Genomic DNA, 20,632 nt, shown 5'->3' on the forward strand with positions numbered 1-20,632 from the left:
ACGTCTGCTCTCTCTGCTCCACGCCACTCCAGCCGCTGCCACCCTGCAAAAGCTGCATAAGTCTTAATTCAAAATATCGTCTTTTCTCGATACCCACTTAATAAGGGAAATAATTCAAATGGGCACTTAAATTAGAATTGAAATAGCACCAAATGGGTAGTCTCTTGGTCAATGTGTACTCCAAATTAAATTTAAGGCCCGAAAATATTTTTTTGGATTTTCTTAGAAATTATCTGACATGCAAAGACTAATTACGTATTTACAATATTTACACCTTTCTTGGGTAATTTGGAATCCTACTTGGCCAGTATACGCAGAAAATTATCAAAAAGGAACTAGCCATGTGGAATTCCAAATTCCCATCTTACTGATCAGTATGAAACCGATGTAAGTGTTTGCAGTGGAATTTCATCCACTACACCCACTTCGCTATTCTCCCTGAATATTTTCAACCTATGTCCATTTACTATGAAAGGTTCCGAGTTAGGAAAACTCCCTGAAATTTCTACTGCTCCATTGGATCTGAGTGCAGTTATGATGTAAGGTCCTGTCCATTTGGACTTGAGTTTCCCTGGCATAAGCTTCAATCTTGACTGGAAGAGTAGTACTTTCTGGCCAACATGGAGCTCCTTAGTTCTCAGATTTTGATCATGCCACAGTTTGGTTCGCTCCTTGTACCACATGGCTGAGTCGAATGACTCCAATCTAAGTTCCTCAAGCTCCTGCAGCTGTAGCTTCCTTTCCTCTTCGCAGGCTGTAGCATCCATATTCACTTTCTGTACTGCCCAGTATGCTCGATGTTCGATCCCAACCGGTAAATGGCACATCTTCCCAAAAACGATCCGGTAAGGGGACATGCCTATGGGGGTTTTGTAGGCTGTTCGATACGCCCAGAGAGCATCCTCTAACCTCACACTCCAGTCTTTCCTCGAAGTGTTCACAGTCTTCTCCAAAATCTTCTTTATCTCACGGTTAGAGATCTCCGCTTGACCATTGGCTTACGGATGGTACGGGCTGGAAAGTCTATGGTGCACTCCGTATTTCTTCATTAAGGCTTCAATTGTGCGATTACAGAAGTGTGTACCTTGATCTGATATGATCGCCCTTGGAACTCCGAACCGGCTGAAGATATGACTCTTTAAGAACTTGGCCACCTCTTTTGCTTCACACGTACTTGTGGCCTTGGCTTCTACCCATTTGGAGACGTAATCTACCGCGACTAGGATATACAGATTGCCATAGGACGAAGGAAAAGGCCCCATGAAATCCATTCCCCATATGTCGAATAGCTCGCAAACTATTATAGGAACCTGCGGCATTTCGTCCCGGGCAGATATTCCACCGGTCAGTTGGCAACGCTCGCAACTTCTGCAGAACTCGTACGCATCTTTGTTGAGTGTTGGCCAATAAAAGCCGCTATCCATAATCTTCCTTGCCGTCTTCTTGGATCCGAAATGTCTTCCGCATGCTAACGAATGGCAGTGGGTTAGAACATCCCGCTGCTCCCAGTCAGGAATGCACCTTCTTATCACTTGATCGGATCCTACCCTCCATAGGTAGGGGTCGTCCCAAAAGTAGTATTTTGCTTCACTCTTGATCTTCATTCTTTGTGCCTTGGTAATACTTGGTGCTTCTGGAAGTTCTCCAGTTACTAGGTAGTTAGCCAGGTCCGCATACCATGGCTCCTGCCCTACCTTCTCCTTTCCTTTTGCTGTATCATTCTGACCAGTAAGTTTGTACACTACTTCCCAATCAATTTTCCTGGACACAAAAATCACCTCAAATAAATGTTCCTCTGGAAACTTATCATGCACTCCGTCACTGTTTCCATCTTGCATTATTCTGCTCAAATGGTCTGCCACCTTGTTCTCGACTCCTCTCTTATCTTCCACCTCCCAATCAAATTCTTGTAACAAGAGTACCCATCGGATCAAGCGTGGTTTGGATTCCTTCTTGGCAATCAGATACTTAATGGCTGCATGGTCAGTATATACTATGACCTTGGATCCCAACAAATACGGCCGGAACTTCTCGAAAGAATACACCACTGCCAGCATCTCTTTTTCAGTGGTATCGTAATTCCGCTGGGCTTGATTCAAAGTCTTGGACGCATAAAAAATTACGTACCTCTTCCCATCGATCTTCTGACCCAGCACGGCCCCTATCGCAAAGTCGCTGGCGTCGCACATTACTTCGAAAGGATGGTCCCAGTCAGGAGCCCGTATGATAGGTGCGGATATCAGCTTTTCCTTGAGAAGATTGAAAGCAGCCTTGCATTGCTCATCAAAAACGAACTCCACGTCATTTTGAAGTAGCCTGGTAAGGGGTTGGGCGATTTTGGAGAAATCCTTAATAAATCGTCGATAAAATCCGGCATGCCCCAGAAAACCCCTAATCCCCTTCTGATCAGTAGGAAACGGTAATTTAGATATAACGTCCACCTTTGCTCGATCTACCTGGATTCCCCTTTCCGAGACCACGTGTCCCAGAACAATCCCTTCGGTGACCATAAAATGGCACTTCTCAAAGTTCAAAACCAAACTCTTCGCTTGACATCTCTCAAGAACTATATCCAAATGATGAAGGCAAGAATCGAACGAGTCTCCGTAGACCGTAAAGTCATCCATGAATATCTCTATGCAATCCCCAATCAAATCAGAAAATATGCTCATCATGCAGCGTTGAAACGTACCTGGAGCGTTGCATAGGCCGAAAGGCATGCGCCGGTATGCATAAGTTCCAAATGGGCAAGTAAAGGTGGTCTTATCCTGGTCTTCAGGATCCACGTAGATTTGGAAATATCCGCTGTACCCATCCAAGAAGCAAAAGTACTTCCCAGCGAGTCGCTCCAACATCTGGTCGATAAAAGGCAGGGGGAAGTGATCCTTCCTTGTTGCATTGTTCAGCTTGCGGTAATCGATGCACATTCGCCAACCCGTGACTAGCCTCGTTGGAATCAGCTCATTCCTCTCATTTTGGACGACTTGGATTCCCGACTTCTTTGGAACCATGTGGATTGGGCTGACCCACTCACTGTCTGGCACTGAATAGATAATCCCTAGCGACAACAACTTCAAGATTTCCTTCAATATTTCCTCTCGCATGTTAGGGTTTACTTTCCTTTGGGCATCTCGATGTGCCCTTGCTCCATCTTCCAGCCTAATATGGTGCATGCAGACGTCGGGGCTAATTCCAACTAAATCTGTAAGACTCCATCCAATCGCCTTCTTGTTCTTGCTCAGCACGGTCAGTAGCCTAGCTTCTTGTTCCTTCGTAAGGCTGCTGCTGATGATCACTGGATAGGAGTCCTCACCTCCGAGGAAGGCATACTTCAAATTCGAGGGTAACTTCTTCAGCTCAACTTGGGGTGGAAGTGTGTCTTCGGTTAGGGGGTTTTTCTCGGACTCTTTCCCTTTTTCTAAATCTCCTTCTGATGGTTCTTCTATACTGACTGGTAGCTGAGCCCCTGCGGCTCCTATGAACTCCGACTTTTGACAAAAATCCTTGATTGCTCCTTCAATTTCTTCATCGGTCAACCCCTGGCTACTGATCAGATCACACCATGCAGCAGCTTCTACGTCAGCATGTTCATATACATCTAAAGCCTGGAGTCTCTCCTGCAATAGTTCGGTCTCAAGAAAATCTTGGACTAAAGGGTCAATCACATCAACATAGCATAGATTTTCAGAATCAATAGGTTTCTTCATGGCATCATTGATATCAAAAGTAAATTTCTCTCCATGGAAATCAATGCAAATTGTCCCCTCAGCCATATCCACGATCGTCTTGGCCGTTCTCAAAAATGGTCTTCCTAACAAGACTCCACTAGACTCCCTCGCTTCATGCTCACTCATTTTGATCACATAAAAATCAGCAGGGTATGTAAAATCATGCACTCTAACTAATACATCCTCTAAAACTCCCTCCGGACTTATGCATGACCTATCAGCCAGTTGGATCAATACTCTAGTACTTGACAGCCTCACTCCCTTCAACCGGTTATAGATAGACAATGGCATGACATTTATAGATGCCCCCAAATCACACATTGCATGTTCGACCTTCACATCTCCAACAGTTATTGGTAAGGTAAACATACCTGGGTCGGCTCTCTTGGGTGGTAACGTCTCTTGCACTATTGCTGACGCTATCCCTTCCACCATAATCTTGCCATCTTTCTGGGCTCTCCCGGCTATGAAATCCTTTATGAATTTCCCAAGGGGGGGTAGTTTCACGGCTTGGAGAAATGGTATGGTGACATCCAACTTCCCAAAAATCGACAAATAGTCAACCGGGTTCTCTTTCTTCCTCTTTGTAACAAATCGGAATGGGAATGGTTTCTCCCCTTTTTTCTCATCTACTTGTCCCTTAGCAACCTTCTTGGAGTCTTTCCGGGGTAGTTCCTGAGTCTGGGCTTCCATTCTGGGCTCTTCCTCTCGATGAGGTTCCTTTCTGGTCAGTAGGGTTTCGGGTTCATCTCCTGCAATTGGTGTAGCATCCAAGAAGAATGGATCCTGCATCTGAAGCATAGGCCTCCCTAGTTCTTCCGCTGAAACGGTATCGCCTCCTATCTTCGTTCCGTTAGATCCTCCACTAGGTCGTTTGGGTTGAGGCGCGTCATAAGTAGTTCCTGACCTCAACGTAACCTTACTCACATTTGCCTTTTCGGGTATTTGGACTGTAGATGGTAGTTTCCCTGCATTTCCCTTCAAATCACCCACCGAACTGGCCAGTTGGGCTAACTGCCTATTCATCATATCCATGTTCGCCTTATGTTCTTTCTGGGCATTTTGTATCCCCTGCACGACCTCGTTATGGGATTGCAATTCTCCTTTGATGCTCTGTTGTGACGCTAGCATTTCACCCATCATGTCCTCAACGGACCTCCTTGGCCTGTTCGGATTTTGGAAATGATTCGGCCCTTGGTGTTGGTAGTTCTGGAAGTTTTGCTGGCCTTGATTAGGCGGGTATTGGTTATACTGGGCAGGAGGGACGTACTGATCTTGAGGATATTGATTCTGGTGCTGGGCTTGAAACTGATTTTGGTTTTGATGGTGTTGGGGTGCATGATTTGGCTGATTTTGGAAACTGTGGAAGTTTCTCTGGTGGGGTGGTACATAAACAGGATTCGGGTTTTGGCTTTGTGGGCTTTGATTTTGGGTTTGTTGGTTTCTTCCTGACCAGTTGGGCTGGTAGTCTGGGTTTGCTAGTCCACGGTTAGGGTTTTGGTTTGGATTGGGGTTATACTGGTTCTGTCCTTGGTTCTGATTTTGGCCCCCGTCTCCCCATCGAAAGTTTGGATGATCCCTCCATGGTGCATCCCGTTGTCTACCCTGAATCCAATGCCCACTGGAATTGAAGTACCCTGCAGCATTGACCTGTTCCATATTCACGTAGTCACTAGGCTGTTCATAGTTCGGTCCTTGATTTCCCTGTTCTGCACCTTTGTAATTCCCAGCTGGGGGAGGTGGTGGGGTGCTCTTCTCGATCGCACTCAGAAGTGACTTCTTCAGCTCATCCATCTTCAAGTCCATTTTCTGCTCCAGTTTATTTTCCTGATCAATAGACAAGACAACAGCAGCCCGCTCTCGGTTGTATCCTTCCCTTGAATGGTCATACTCTTTCTTTGCATTCAGTAGCTTCCTTAGGACTCTCTTCGCTTCGCTGACCCGTAATTGTGTGAAGCTTCCTCCTGACGATGAATTTGCTAGATCCTTGGTTACCGCGTTCATACCTTCGTAGAAAGTATGATGCACTTCAATGTCCGCCATGCGATGGTTGGGACATGATTCCAAAAGACCCATGTATCTTGCCCAATAATCGCTCAAGGGTTCATCATATCCTTGCTTCACATTAGTTATTTCCCTTTTCAGCGCGCTTGTCTTTGATGACAGGAAAAACTCGCCTAGGAATGCTGACTTGAAATCGGCCCAAGTCTCAATGGAGTTCGGGGGCAGGCGCATGAACCAGGTGTTGGCTTCCCCCTTGAGCACAAATGGCAAGGCCTTCAACCTATAATCATCTTCATTCGCTCCTGCTGGTCTCCTCTGCGCCCTACAAATTTTACAAAACTCATGCAGAAACTCATACGGCCCTTCATAGCTCTTCCCACAGTATGTAGGCAGAATCGCGATCACATGAGGCTTCACATCGCAGGCGGTTTGCCCTGGAGTGACGACTATGGCTTGCGATGGTTCTCCCTCGGTATGCGCGTTAAGGGTACCGATCTCTGGATCCTCATCTCCGTTGGCGGCCATCAGAACTGGAATGCCTTCCAACAGTGGTATCTCCTCTGGTATTGGTCCTTCTATGTTGTATTGCTCTTCGTCGCTACTCGAACCTAAGTCAGATAAAGCCGTCGACAACCCGGATCGAGTGGTTACGAGTATCGATCCTCGCTGAAGTATCTTCGGCCTCCACTGGTCAGGATCCGAACTGCTTCTCATAAACTGAAAAGAAAAGAAAAAAAAAAAGAAAGGTTATGCACAATATATACACCGAAGTATCACTCACAGTAATTGCAAATAACGCTATCCATCCCCGGCAACGGCGCCATTTGAAAGGACCTAAGGTGCGGAGGTGTCGTTCAAGCAAGGATATATCCTACTGATCAGGATAGAAATCCTAACTAACCTAGACCTTGGTTTCAAAGATTCCTCAACCCACTTCTACTGATCAGTATAGTGGTGGTAAGGGTCGAATCCCACAGAGATGGTGCGTTCTTAAACTACCGCGGTGACAATCGGAAGATTTGGTTAGCTACCACGCTGGGTTGAGTTTCTACCTAGGCTGGAACTTAAAGGAGGTGTTCTACTGGTCAGACGGTAAGGAAAACATTTGGAATGTAACTGTGTACGTGGAATGGGGGGACAATTTTGTAACAGAAAATATTTGGAAGGTACGGGTTTCTATTTCGGGCTAAACAGAATATTCAGAGTGTAGTGGAAGTTTTGTGACTGGGCTGACAGGGCTTAACTAAAAGTGAAGGACAAAAGCAAAAGCATCTTGAAAAGTAAGTGGTCCCCTCCAATTGAAATAGACATCATCTTCTTCAACAAACACTTCCAAAATTCAGATAACAATTCCAGATTCAACCCGGAAAAAACTCAGATTAACAACTTACAAACACAGATCCAAAACTAAGAATTCAAATCCGAAATCAAACACTGAAACTGGACTTCTGCATACTGGTCAACATGAAAGAACGATTCAGAAATTAAAACTAAGCTTTGCATGCAACGACCTACTTTCCGATCAAACAGTACTTGTTTATCTATCCTAAAGAAATTTGTTACGTAAACGGAATTGAGAGAATCAGCACTTTAAACACCGAGAATCTTTAGATCTAAGCTAACTAGGCAAGGGAATAAAGAAACACCACCATAAACGAAACGGAAATCAACTTCATAGCATAAACACGTTCGGATCTTCAACAAAGTATTTCAAAAGCAGAAAATATCCAAAGGTAAACAAGATCCGACGTAAGGAAAGCGAGAAATTTAAAACTACGAAAGCAATGTAAAAGTGTTTTGCCACTCCGGGCGATGAGACTCTAAACTACGATCTTGCTGGCTGGAATGGACGATGACTGGAATTCTGGGAACATCTGAACGTCAAGTGATCATGGCTACGGCGAGGCAAGAAGCGGGACACGGCTGAAAGACTGAAACTACCGAGAGAACTTTCTACCTAAAGATGGTGGTGAATGAGTGAATGTTGTATCCTCTCCTCTTTCTCTCCAATTTGGCTTCCTTTTATAGGGAGGCTACCCTTGATTTTAGGGTAAATCCTCGTTGCAATTTGACTTCTTTGCCCTTAATTGTGGGTAATCCGTCCCAGCTATCCGTCTTCTCCATCTCAAGCCGTTTTAGCACGAATACTGATCAGTATGAGATCATGCTGGCGCCTTCTTCACCTGAACATTCCGAAACTTCCCTACTGGCTAGAATGCTTAACCTGCACACTTTAAACAACTGTTTTGCAAATATAATCAATTAAGCACATCATACTGACCCGTAACCAAGGCCCAGAATACGACTTATCACCTACTATGAGAATTGACATTTATTTGATTTCATCTCATATTCATGACCTATCTTATGTTCTTTCAAGCTCCGTGGGGATGATCATAACCAATTGTTATATTTCAAAATCGGTTCATATCCAAGTTAAGACTGTTTGACTAAAGTTTGTGTTAGGAGAGTTAAGAGTAGTAGCTCGACTTTTACACGTCATGCCTTGGAGAGCGTTGACATAATTTTGGGAATGGATTGGCTTGCCGAGAACCACGCGACGATTCACTGTAAAGGGAGGCAGATATCTTTTCAAGCCCCGGGCAAAGAGCCGACCATCTTATATGGGATCTCCATGAACTGACGAACCTCCATAATCTCCGCATTGCAAGCAACCACGATGATAAGAAAAAGGCGTACGGCGTATCTTGTGTACTTAAACGGGGAGGAAAAGAAGGATTTGAAGGAGAAACACGTGGCAGTAGTACGAGACTTTACCGACGTGTTCCCTGAAACTATGCCTGGACCACCGCCTAACAGGCAAGTGGAGTTTACCATCGACTTAGAACCTGGATCTGCGCCAGTATCGAAAGCACCATATTGAATGGCCCCTAAAGAGTTAGCTAAATTGAAGATTCAGTTGCAAGAATTGCTCTATTTGGGATTTATTCGACCCAGTGTGTCACCGTGGGGAGCGCCAGTGTTGTTCGTTAAGAAGAAGGATGGAACGATGAGGAGGTGCATCGACTATCATAAGCTCAACAAGATGACCTTGAAGAACAAGTACCCACTGCCGAGGATTGATGATTTGTTTGACCAACTTCGAGGAGCGGGCGTATTTTCAAAAATGGACTTGAGGTCGGGATATCATCAACTAAAGGTCCGACGAGAGGATGTGCCTAAGACTGCTTTTCGCACTCGTTATGGCCATTATGAATTCGTCGTGATGCCATTTGGGCTGACCAATGCCCCGGCTGTCTTCATGGACTTGATGAACCGAGTTTTCCATGAGTATCTCGACAAGTTTATGTTAGTCTTCATCGATGAGTTTTAGTGTACTCGAAGAACGAGGAGGAACATGGATGGCATCTACCAACAGTGTTAGAAACGTTGCGAAAGGAGAAGCTTTATGCCAAGTTTAGTAATTGCGAGTTTTGGTTGACTCGAGTGAACTTTCTTGGTCATATTGTGACGGCAAATGGAATCCAAGTAGACCCAACAAAGGTCGAGGCCGTGCAGAATTGGGAATCGCCAAAAACGCCGAGTGAAATCCACAGTTTCTTGGGATTGGCGGGATACTATCGACGTTTCATTGAAGGATTCTCTAAAATCGCGAGACCCATGACACAACTGTTGAAGAAAGGAATCAAAGTGGTTTGGACGCCGGAGTGCGAGGCGACACTGCGATTTGGGTGATCATCGATCGACTAACGAAAAGCGCGCACTTTTTACCAATTCGAATTACTTATGGCGCGGACAAGTTAGCAAAACGTACGTGAATGAGATTGTGCGTTTGCACGGGGTGCCAAAGACTATCGTGTCCGACCGTGACACGAAGTTCACATCGAAGTTTTGGATGAGCTTACAATGTGAATTGGGCACGCAACTAAACTTCAGCACTGCTTATCACCCGCAATCGGACGGGCAGTCAGAGAGGACTATTCAAACGCTTGAGGATATGCTGCGAGCCATTGTCCTAGATCAAGGGGAAAGTTGGGAAACAGTTCTACCGTTGGTTGAATTCGCCTACAACAATAGCTACCAAGCGACGATCGATATGGCTCAGTATGAAGCCTTGTATGGCAGGAAGTGTCAATCCCCACTTTATTGGGATGAAGTTGGCGAGAGGAAGATGTTAGGACCCGACGCCATAAGGGAGATGACCGAAATTGTGCATCAAATCCGCGCAAGGATCAAGGAAGCTTAAGATAGGCAGAAGTCGTATGCTGACGTGCGTCGAACGGAAATCAAATTCGACGTTGGTGACAAAGTGTTCTTGAAAGTATCCCCGACGAGAGGAGTTGTGAGGTTTGGAGTGAAAGGCAAGCTGAAACCGCGTTTTGTAGGACCGTACGAGATTATCGATGAAGTAGGTCCTGTAGCGTATCTATTGGCGTTACCTCCCAGCTTTGGGAACGTGCACAACGTGTTCCATGTGTCGCAGTTGCACAAATACGTGTTCGACCCCAAACATGTAATTCATCAAGAGGAAGTGGTCTTAACCCTCGACAAGAGCTACGAGGAATGGCCCGAGGCGGTCCTAGATCGGAAGGTACAAGACTTACGAAACAAATCGATAGCGTCTGTGAAGGTGTTGTGGAAGCACCATGGTCCCGAGGAAGCCACGTGGGAGTTAGAAGATAAAATGAAAGAATAGTTTCCCGAGTTATTTATGTGAGACGATCAAATTTCGGGACGAAATTTCTGTTTAGAGGGGAAGGATGTAACATCCTAAATTTTTTTGACTCTTTTTATATGTTTATTTGAAATTTCGATTATGAAACTTTTGTTTCTATGTGATTAAGTTAATTGCGTGAATTAATTGTCGTGAGTGATGGGGAATGAAGTGCTTGATATTTTATATTTTCCAATGTGGGGAAATAATTAATAGGATCATGCATTTATATTTTTCGAGTCAATTCATTGGAATTATCGGCCCTTCCTAATTATTGAAATAGTATTTCATTTCTTGGATTTAATTAATTATTTTGGGATATTTATCCAAATTAAATCCAAACCAAATGATCCCTAAATTGTACTACATGAATTTCGAACTCTAGCCTATTATCCTTGGGAGTTTTGAAAATCCCCTATTTAAAATAGGAGATGAATTATTTTCTTTGATTTAATTGGTGTTTTGTTGACTCCCTTCTTTTGAATTAAATCCAATTGAATCATGTCATATTTTATTTCTTCACCCAAATTAAATAAAGATTTGAAATAATTCCTTGACTAGTTAAGCCTAATTATTTTCGGCCCCCTCATTATTTTGCAGAGGAGAATTTATTGTTTCCTTTTTGTGAGACCCTTTTATTCAAATTAATACCTAAGCCAAATTAATTGGGGATGTGAATATTTCCTTGTGTTGCACCCTCCATGTCACACGCCCCATGCTATTATTTTTCCTTGTGGGAATTTATTTATTGTTACCTATTTTATGGGAGCTTTTTTTCTATAAAGAAATTACCAAATTTAAATCCTATTCTATTTAATTGAGAATTTAAATAATTCCCTTGTGCAATTCCTCTTAAATTTTCGGTCCCTACTTCATTTTTCCTACTTGGAGATTTAATTTATTTTGTTCTCTTGTTTATGGAATATTCATTATTTTATTTCCTAAATTGTGGATCTATTTCTCTCCAAGTAAATATCAAATAATTCCTTGTTAAATTTTCAGCCATAATTTTCGAAAATTTGCTTCTTTGAATTGTGGGGATTTTAATTATTGACCTATATTTTATTCCCCCACAATTAATTAAATTTTGGATTTAACCTAGAACTATAAAATCACCTAAACTAAACCCTAGTCCCCATTTTCTCCTACTCTAGCCGTCCACTCTCTCCCTCTCTCTCTCTCACACGCCTCTCCTCTCCCTCTCCATATTCTCTCCAAAAATCATCCATTCATCCTTGTTCTTGCATCCGTTGGAGTTGATTTTCAAGAGTTTCCGACGAATCGCATCAATTCTTGTTTCTACCGATTCGTTTTTATCAAGAAAGGTATATTTGATTCACTTTCCCTCAATCTTTCCATTTAATCCGTGTTCTTGAATCCTACATGCATATAGTGAGTATAGGAACCATAGATCGTAAAATTAGTCGGTGGAAATTTGTGTTTGCATGAGAACTTTGATGAACATGCGATTTTGAAGGAGTTTATGTGAAGTTTGATTTGAATCTTTGGTGAATAATGTGAGTTTATGTGCAAACATGATTATGAGAACCTTTTTGAGCATGATTTTGTGTTATAAGCATGAAAAATTGTATTTGGATGATTGAGGAAGAAACCCTAAATTTGAATTTGTGAGCCTGAAATCTGTGACGTTCGAACTGCAGTTTCTGATGTGTAATTGACCTATCAAACGATCGAATTTTGATGTGAAAATTTTACTGAGTAGATTTCAAGGTGTTTTCTGTGTCTCGTGTGAATTTCAGCCCTTTTTGTCAAACTATGAATTTTTAATAAATGTTTGAAGTTGACTGCGTAATTCTGCCAGAAACTTGTGTTCTCGCCCAGAAAGTTTCGTATTCTGTTTGACTGAACAAATGACCTCCGTTTGATGTAATTCTTGAACTAAATGAACATTTGAATTGTCTTATGAGTCGTGTAATAAGTTCAGTCTCATTGGACATCGGATGAATTTATGGTGAATTTTTTAAATAAATTGCTCAATGCTGCCAGAATTTTTATGTTCCGACCAGAGAGTTGTATAAATGTTTTGACTGACCATGATTTGAGTGTGAAACTTTACCTGAATGAACTTGAATGTGTCTAATGTGTTGTGACCAAATTTTAGCTTCATATGAGGTCGGATGAATTTTGGGTTATTTTTACAAACCAATCGCGCAGTTCTGCCAGTTTTGTTGTTATGTGAAAATATCAGTTATTGCTAAGTTTGATGAACTATATGATGCATGTATGATTTGGGAAAGTATCCTATGACGTGATTATGCGTGACACGTTGAGAAATATTATGGCATATTTTTCCTTATGTCGATGAATGATGGGATGGGTAATTTAAGGGAAACGAAAAAGGAACAATAGGACATGCATGATAACATAAGTTTATGGAAAGTTGATTGTGTTGTCGTTGGCAAGGATGATTGAGTATACGTGAGCTCGAGGAATGAGATTTGCATAAGTTGGAATTGTGTTGTTAAGCAATCGAGGTGGGCTTTCTTTTCAAACCTTTTTATTTTCCGAAAATACGATGTGGTGTTATAAGTGTGGTTTAACTTGTTATGTCATGCCATGTTATTTTGTTTGTGAGATTGTTGCCTGATGCCTAGTTCGTCTGAGCTTGCTCCGTTAGGCTATATGGTTGTGTTGTGAAACGAATTCGGGTCTGAGTAGGGCCGTAAACCCTATCAGGCTGTGTACACTGGTGGGATCGTGAGCCGTCCTTGCTAGTCGGCCGGTCTCGTGGGCGAATAGTGTGGCCACACTTTCATCGCACTGTGATATGATGATTGTGATTGATGGACTGATGTGAAAAGTGGGGAGATAAATTGTCTGGCCAGACTTGAAATATTTTTGTGTTCTCGTGATATTTCTTACTACATATAAAACTCGAGATCACTGGTATGGATGACATAACTATATTACAATGTTTTCGGCATGAGCCCATTGAGTACAACAAGTACTCAGCCCTGCATATTCTTTTTCTTTATGTGCAGGTTGAGCGGGATGTTGCGGAGGATGTTGAGTTGGCCTAAGAACTTAGGATGCGTTGTGTCTTCATACATAGGCGTTATCCTCGACTCTCTTTAAACCTTATTTCCGCTGCTATATTTTGAACTATGTCTCAAGACTTTAATCTTTTTCGTACTGTGTTGAGCATGTATGGTTGTGTTAGGTTTTTAACCGAGTATTTGAAATGTTACTTTAAAATGGTGTTTACGTGATTTAAACTAAATGGTTCTTTAGAAGTTAATTGGGTTTTTAATAATTAATTTTCCTCTGTTGCTTTCTTTTAAAGGTATTTATTATGAGTCATTTTTATTTAATAGAAAAGTATAACTTTAAACTTATTTAAACCAAAATGTTTTTCATTCTTTTAAGTTAATTAAGTTTTCAAATAAAACGCTTTCCTTGCATGTTGTATCATGATCGCTGCGTTTGTAGTAACCCTAGTATGGGCGGTCGTGACAATAAAAAGGCCCAATAATACTCCACTCTCTACCTTTCTCAAATTCCCCCAAATCGGAAATCCCTAACTCCGTCGCCTCACTTCCTCCATCGGTTTCGGTTTCACCGATGAGAGACACTAGCCGTGCTTCTCCTTGCTCACTTCCCCTGACCGCGACAGCTCCCGCGCCACCATCAGTTCGTCCCTCCGTCGCACGCTGCTGTACCGTCGAAAGGTCTGCTACAGCCGTCGTCAGCTGCTGCTGTCCCAGCCCGTCGGTCAGCCTCCGAATACCCTGATTCAGCACTGAACAGCCTCGCAACCAACCCGAACCACTACTCAGCAGCTCCGACTACAACCGGACAGCCTCGAAAGGGTACCGACAGTCCCCCGAAACAGCCCCGAACGATCCCGATTTACCTCAAACTTATGTTCTTTCGTTTTCAGATTTCAAATCGCAGCAAGGGGTTTCAATTGTGATGTTCGACCGGTGTTGATTGTTGATTGCGTTTCGAGTTGTGTTTTCAAGTTTTCGATTACATTACATGATGGTATGCTTATGGAATGCAATTGATTGAAAGGAGGGAGTATACCTTGCTGAGTACTCAAATGGGGATAAGAAAGTTTGGGATTTCTCTTTGTAAATTTCCTTTCGGTTTCTGCCTCAAAGGTTCAAATACAGTCATGGATATTGTGATGGAATTGTGGATATGAAATTACCTTTGTTTGGAAAAGATACAAAGTCTGAGTGTGAGAGGAAATTACCTTTGTTTGGAATGGAATGGTGTGAGTGTGAGAGGAAATTTGAGAGTATTTTGTTGCTTGTGATTTTCGCCAAGTGTCATGGTGACAAGGAAGCCCAAGTTTATTAATTCACAGTTTGTATTCTTTTCTATTAATTAAAATTCACGGAAGACTTTAATTAATTTTGTTGTTCCGTTCCCAACCAAGATTAAAATCGCCCAACGCAACAATTAATATTTGGTGTTGTTCCAAATATTAATTGCTCAACCGATCCTTGATTAAAACACGTCGCGTACTACATTTAGTACTTTAAATAAATTCCACGAATATTGAAGATATTCCTCTCCACCAAAAATATTCCACCCTCTGCGAGTATGAATATTAAATCATTGTACGCACTCCCCTTCACCAATCCAACAAAATAAATAGACTCTTGGTGTTATGTCAAGTACTATTAAAATTCCTCAACGTTCGTAATTCCCAAGGTTCACGAAGAAACTAAAAGAATTCACCGCTCCAAAGAATAATATTTTTCAGATATTCCATTTTAATCACCACATCGCATTCAATAGGAAAAATTTATTATCTGAAAATCGCGGGTGTTACATTATATCATATGTATTTGTATAAATATAAAAACGATTGAATATTTGCTTTGAATCTATAAATTGATAATCTTGGATAAGTCTTGGATAAAGGCTAACTTCTCTTCCAATTGACAAGAATGTTACCATGCACTGTTGTTAAATTTTCAAATCCTAGTTCCATGATTAATGGTTTGAGGTTTCGGATAAATATGGTGTAATGCAATGAAAGGGGGTATGTATATGTGTAACGTATTAGTATTTGGGAATGATTGAATCCAAAGCTTATTATTGAGGAGAATTATGATGGACGGTTTTGATGCATGGATAAAGAGGATTGGTTCAAACAAAAGAAGTGACTAGTTATTACAAGGAATAAATGAGACGGACAACAACGTTAACGGCAAAGTGAAGCGCCACGTCACTCCACCACCAATCACCGCCCCTTCCGCGGACGTGGACTCTTCAGCCACCTTCAATCTCTTCAAAGTTCAAACCAAACAAATCCCCACAGAAAATAAAAAAAAAACAACAACTAATTTCTTCCCAAAAACACACACACCTGAATCTTATCCAAGATTCTCATAATTTCTCATGGCCCTCACTGCAGCACGGCCGATCCTATGTCGCCTCGGCTCAGACAAGCCCGCAGCGCCCGAGCCCGTGAGGGTGAATGTGGCGGAGGACGGCGGCGCCGGGGCGAAGATCGTGCTGCAGCCGAGGGTCTGCACGCTGCGGACGTATGGCGGCGATCGCGGCGGCGTAATCAAGGCCGCCGGAAGGGAGGATGAGATGTCGAGATTCTTTGAGATGCTGTCGGATTATGTTGAGAGCTCCAAGAAAAGCCATGACTTTGAGATCATTTCTGGTCGTCTTGCCATGGTAATATTTTATTCTTTTCAATAAATAAATTAGTAATTTTTATTTTAAATGAAAATTAGTTATCAAGTTTTAGAGGAGGATCTAATCTATGATGAATTTATCAATTTGTTTGTTGAATTTGAGACTTTCAATTTTTTGAGGAAATACAATAAATTGAATAATATACAAGTACTTAACTTTTAAAGATTAAAGTAGAGGACATAGTAGTAGACTACATACTACTTCATCCGTCCATTAAATATTGTCAAACTTTGATCAGACACGGATTTTAATAAAGGTAATGGAAATTGAATTGAAAAAGTTAGTTTTATAAAATGTGAGTGAAAATGAGTTAGTGAAATATGGGGTCCACTGTCACAAATGATAAAAATGAAACGTGACAAATTTTGTGTGGCGTACGAAAATAGAAAAATATGACAAAATTTAAAGGAGGGATGGAGTAATAAAAATAATAAGAAAAGAATAAAGTAAAAAAGAAAATATAGTTGTTTGCTAAAAAAAATATGATTCATCTATTTTGGACGGAGGAGGAGAAAATAACATGAAGTAGTGTTGAGATTATGGTGTTAAAGGTTAATTATCTCCAACAAAAAACTGTTGTATTTGTTAAGTGTAACATTGGTTTATAATTAATAGTCTCGAATTGATGTGCTCGTCAACCAATCTCTAGAATTTCTTTTGTCGTTTTTATGAATAGTACTTGAGACTATATTGTTTTGTACGTCTAATATGATTTAGTCCCAATATTACTAGTATTTAGGTCAAAACAACCTACAGACCCTCGAAAAATAAAATCAATTCAAACTTTAGAATCTGATAAATTAAATATACTACTACTATTGATAAAATTGTCCAATAAACTACAACTATTGAAAATTTAATTTTTCTCCTGTTTGTTTTTTTCAAGATTGTATTTGCAGCAACAGTAGGCGTGGAGATTGTGACAGGGAATTCAGTGTTTAGGAAGATGGATTTGGTAGGTATAGAGGAAGCGGCGGGCGTCTGCGCGGCGGCAGTGGCCAGCGCTGCCGTCTTCGCGTGGTTTTCGATCAACCGTAACAGAGTGGGGCGGATCCTCACCATAGGATGCAACACCTTCATTGACTCGCTCATCGACAATATTGTTGATGGCTTGTTTTATGATTCCGATCTCAAGGATGAAATGTAGCCATATTTATTTTCATGCTATTTCCCTTGCTTTAGGGTAGCCAACGCTCAAATACACATGGTGCAATACCAAAATGTAATAGCAAAAATGAACTTATATGTATATACGGAGTACTTGGAAATATTACTTTCTACAAGTAATATGTGGAGAGGTGTGAGAGTGATAACGTTGTAAAAATAGGTAAGGAAAACTAGTACTATTGTTATTAATATATAAATGGTGTGTATTAAAGTTGCATTTTATTTTCTGCTTTCAATTTTGTAAAAATGAAACTCCTTCGTTCTAAAGAAGTTGATAACTTTCTTTTGGGTACGAAATTTAACAAATTAATATTATAAAAGCTAAAGTGAAGAGATAAAAGTTAAAGTGAAGAGAGTAAAGTAAGAGAAGAGATAAATTAAAAGAGATGAAGAGAGAGAGAATATGAGAATGTATAAAGTTTTTGCCAAAAAAGGAACTTACTCAACTGTCTTAGGACAACCCAAAAATGAATACAACTTAACTATATTGGGACGGAGAGAAAATAAAGTAACGGTTGGGATCCTCTATTGTGCATTTTTGCACAGCAGCCCCTGCTGTCCTCACAAGAAAATATTCATTCCGTCCGTGAATAGGAGTCCAGTTTTTATATTTTGGTTCGTCCGCGAATAGGAGTCCCGGTTCATTATTGTTATAATTGGTAAAGAAACTCAACTCCACTAACTCATTCCACTGACATATCATTTAAAAGTTAAAACTAATACTCCTTCCCTGCCTTCGCCATTAAATGTCTCATTTCTCCTATTTCGTTTGTCCGTCAATAAATGTCTCATTTCACTTATACTATATTTGGTAAGTGGACCATACAATCCATCAACTCATTTCACACACATTTTATTATAAAATCAATATATAAAAATAGGCCCCACATTCCACTAATTTTTTCTACCCACTTTATAACATAAAACAATTTCTTAAAACCTGTGCCGGTTAGATATAAAACATTTAATCATGGACGGAGGGAGTATATACAAGTGAGACTCACATTCCACTCACTTTCTTCCACCCACTTTTCTTAACATTTCTTAATACTCGTGCCGGAAAAAAATGAGACTCCTATTCGCGGACGGAGAAAGTAAAATAATCAAATCAAATAAATATATGGTTTGAGAGAAATAGCAGGGACTGCTGTGCAAAAATGCACAGCAGAGGATCCCCACCCGAGAGAGAATAATGTAGAGAAAAGTCTTGTCTACAATATTCTCTCTCTTATTTACTTTTTTTCCACTTCAACTATTTATAATTATTTTTCTAAAACAGATGTAGAAAATGAAATGACTCTATTAATGTGGTACGGAGGGAGACTAAATGTCTCCTTGTTCTTATTCCCATCTCAAGTTCACTCGACTCTATCATCGGCTACTTTTGGTATTTCTAATCTAAACAAAGTCGCTGAATACCTTTGAGTTGATTCTCTTCACCTTAGTGATGATTATAGTGATCCTATTGTTCATATTGGTGATTCATCTATGAACTATACCTCTATATCCTTTCACTCGAGATCTTTTCTCATTAATAATCTACTGCATCCTTTAACTACTAATTCTCAACAAACACGCTAAAATATCAATTGTACAATATATGCAATATAAGATCGTAATTTTACATTTCTTATATACATTGAAAACGTGTCAAATCTAGGACGCAGAATTATGTAAATTTTGTGTTTATGACTTAGCAACTTAGTAGGAGTATGCCTCTAATAAGATGGATCTTCGTAAATGATTGCTTGGATTAAAGTTGCCAAGAGTTAGTCACCATTTTTGAAGTGGAGTTTCTTTGGTCTCTGAGAGGTTCAATGTAACATTTTTCTTGTAATCTCTTTTCTACAATTAATTCTACGATGTTTAAACTTTTTATTAGGCTGAAACCTCATAGTATTGTTTTTGTGGTATCTTACAAAAATAAGTCTTTGGCCTACCTATCTCATGCTTAAATTCATACCATTAGAGGCATGGTTGAATATCCACAAATAAGGTATTCGCCAAAGGTATCTTGTCCTTACTCCAATAAAATAAATTAATTTGAGAGAAAACATAGGCATATTGTTGAAATGAGTTTTGATCTCCTTAGTAAATTTGGATTATCTGTTACCATTGTTGTTTTCATTATCAACATACTCACTTGTCAATGGTCTCTGCCTCTTCCTTTGAAATTTTCTACAAATATAAGCTCCAGTACAACGATTTAAAGCTTTTTATTGTTCATGCTATCCTCATTTTATACCTACCACAAGTCTAAATTGTATTTTAGATTAGATGCTACTTTTTTCTTTGGTTATAGTTTCCATCACAGAGCATAACATCCATTTCACGCGTATCACCGGTGATCTTTGTGTACTCTTTTTTCCAAATATAAATTCATACATCTACTATCATTATAATTAATTAGCTTGCCTCTAACATTTCACGGCAATGATGTCCAATATTTCAGGCGCTCTCTCTATCGCGCGCGCGTTTGCTATAGATAAATAATTGCATATTTGATGTCAGTTTCACTTAGCTCCATGGAGAATGAGCTTCTACATGAGCTTTTAAAAAAAAGGTATGTTGTGCAACGCTATAATAGAAGGGAACCAAGGGAACCTTCGGACAAGAAGAATAAGCAGCAAGATGAAAAAAATGCTGTGAAGAATGACGCTGGAAAGAAGAAAGATGTTCGTCATCTAACCAAACCGGAAAAGAAGGAGGTTAGAAAGCATAAGTTCTACTACAATCATAGTGATTGCAACTACTGGAACTCTACCAATGCGATGTCATTGGCAATCCGAATGCAAAACCATTGGATGGATCATGATGGTTACAGCAAAGGCGATGAGTTTTGCAAGTTCTGCGGTAATGGTTGTAAGTCTAACCTTAAATATGCTAGCTTTGCGGATGATTGCCCCAGGGGCCGTGACAAGAAGACCGGCACAGAGATAACTATGGCAGAGTTCAATGAATGATTGTATGAACTTCACGAAAAGGAGAAGCTAGAGGAACTTCACAAAAAGGAGGAACTGGAGGAACTTCACAAAAAGGAGAAGCTCATAGTGAACCTTTATCATCTTAAAGTATTGAATGCATGGTCTGGAAAATCATTCTCTATGTTGCTTGATTTACTCAAGGAGGCATTCTCTATGTTGCTTGATAAAAGTTGGATCTTGGATATGAAAAGATACATGTTTGTCCAAATGACCGTATGTTATTTTGGGGTGAAAATGATGGAGATTCTTGTCATGTTTGTGGGAGTTCGAGATGTGTGACCAACAAAGAGATGTTAGTGATGATTCGGGAAATGGAATTAGTACCTTACCAACGAAAAAATGACCGACTAAGGTCTTACGCTATTTTCCATTGATTCCTCGACTAAAAT

At 40.6% G+C, this 20,632-nt stretch overlaps 1 protein-coding gene across 1 annotated transcript; it reads left to right on the forward strand.

Moving 5' to 3' along the window:
- Positions 1-15,685: 15,685 nt before the first annotated feature.
- On the forward strand, positions 15,686-17,481 carry LOC121775847 (stress enhanced protein 2, chloroplastic-like). Its single transcript, XM_042172923.1, has 2 exons — positions 15,686-16,071; positions 16,979-17,481. The coding sequence occupies exons 1-2, from the start codon at positions 15,784-15,786 to the stop codon at positions 17,237-17,239; spliced, it is 549 nt and encodes a 182-aa protein (XP_042028857.1). The 5' UTR covers positions 15,686-15,783; the 3' UTR covers positions 17,240-17,481.
- The last annotated feature ends 3,151 nt before the right edge of the window (positions 17,482-20,632 follow it).

This window comes from Salvia splendens, chromosome 18, assembly GCF_004379255.2.
Source record: "Salvia splendens isolate huo1 chromosome 18, SspV2, whole genome shotgun sequence".
Classification (NCBI taxonomy): Eukaryota; Viridiplantae; Streptophyta; class Magnoliopsida; order Lamiales; family Lamiaceae; genus Salvia; species Salvia splendens.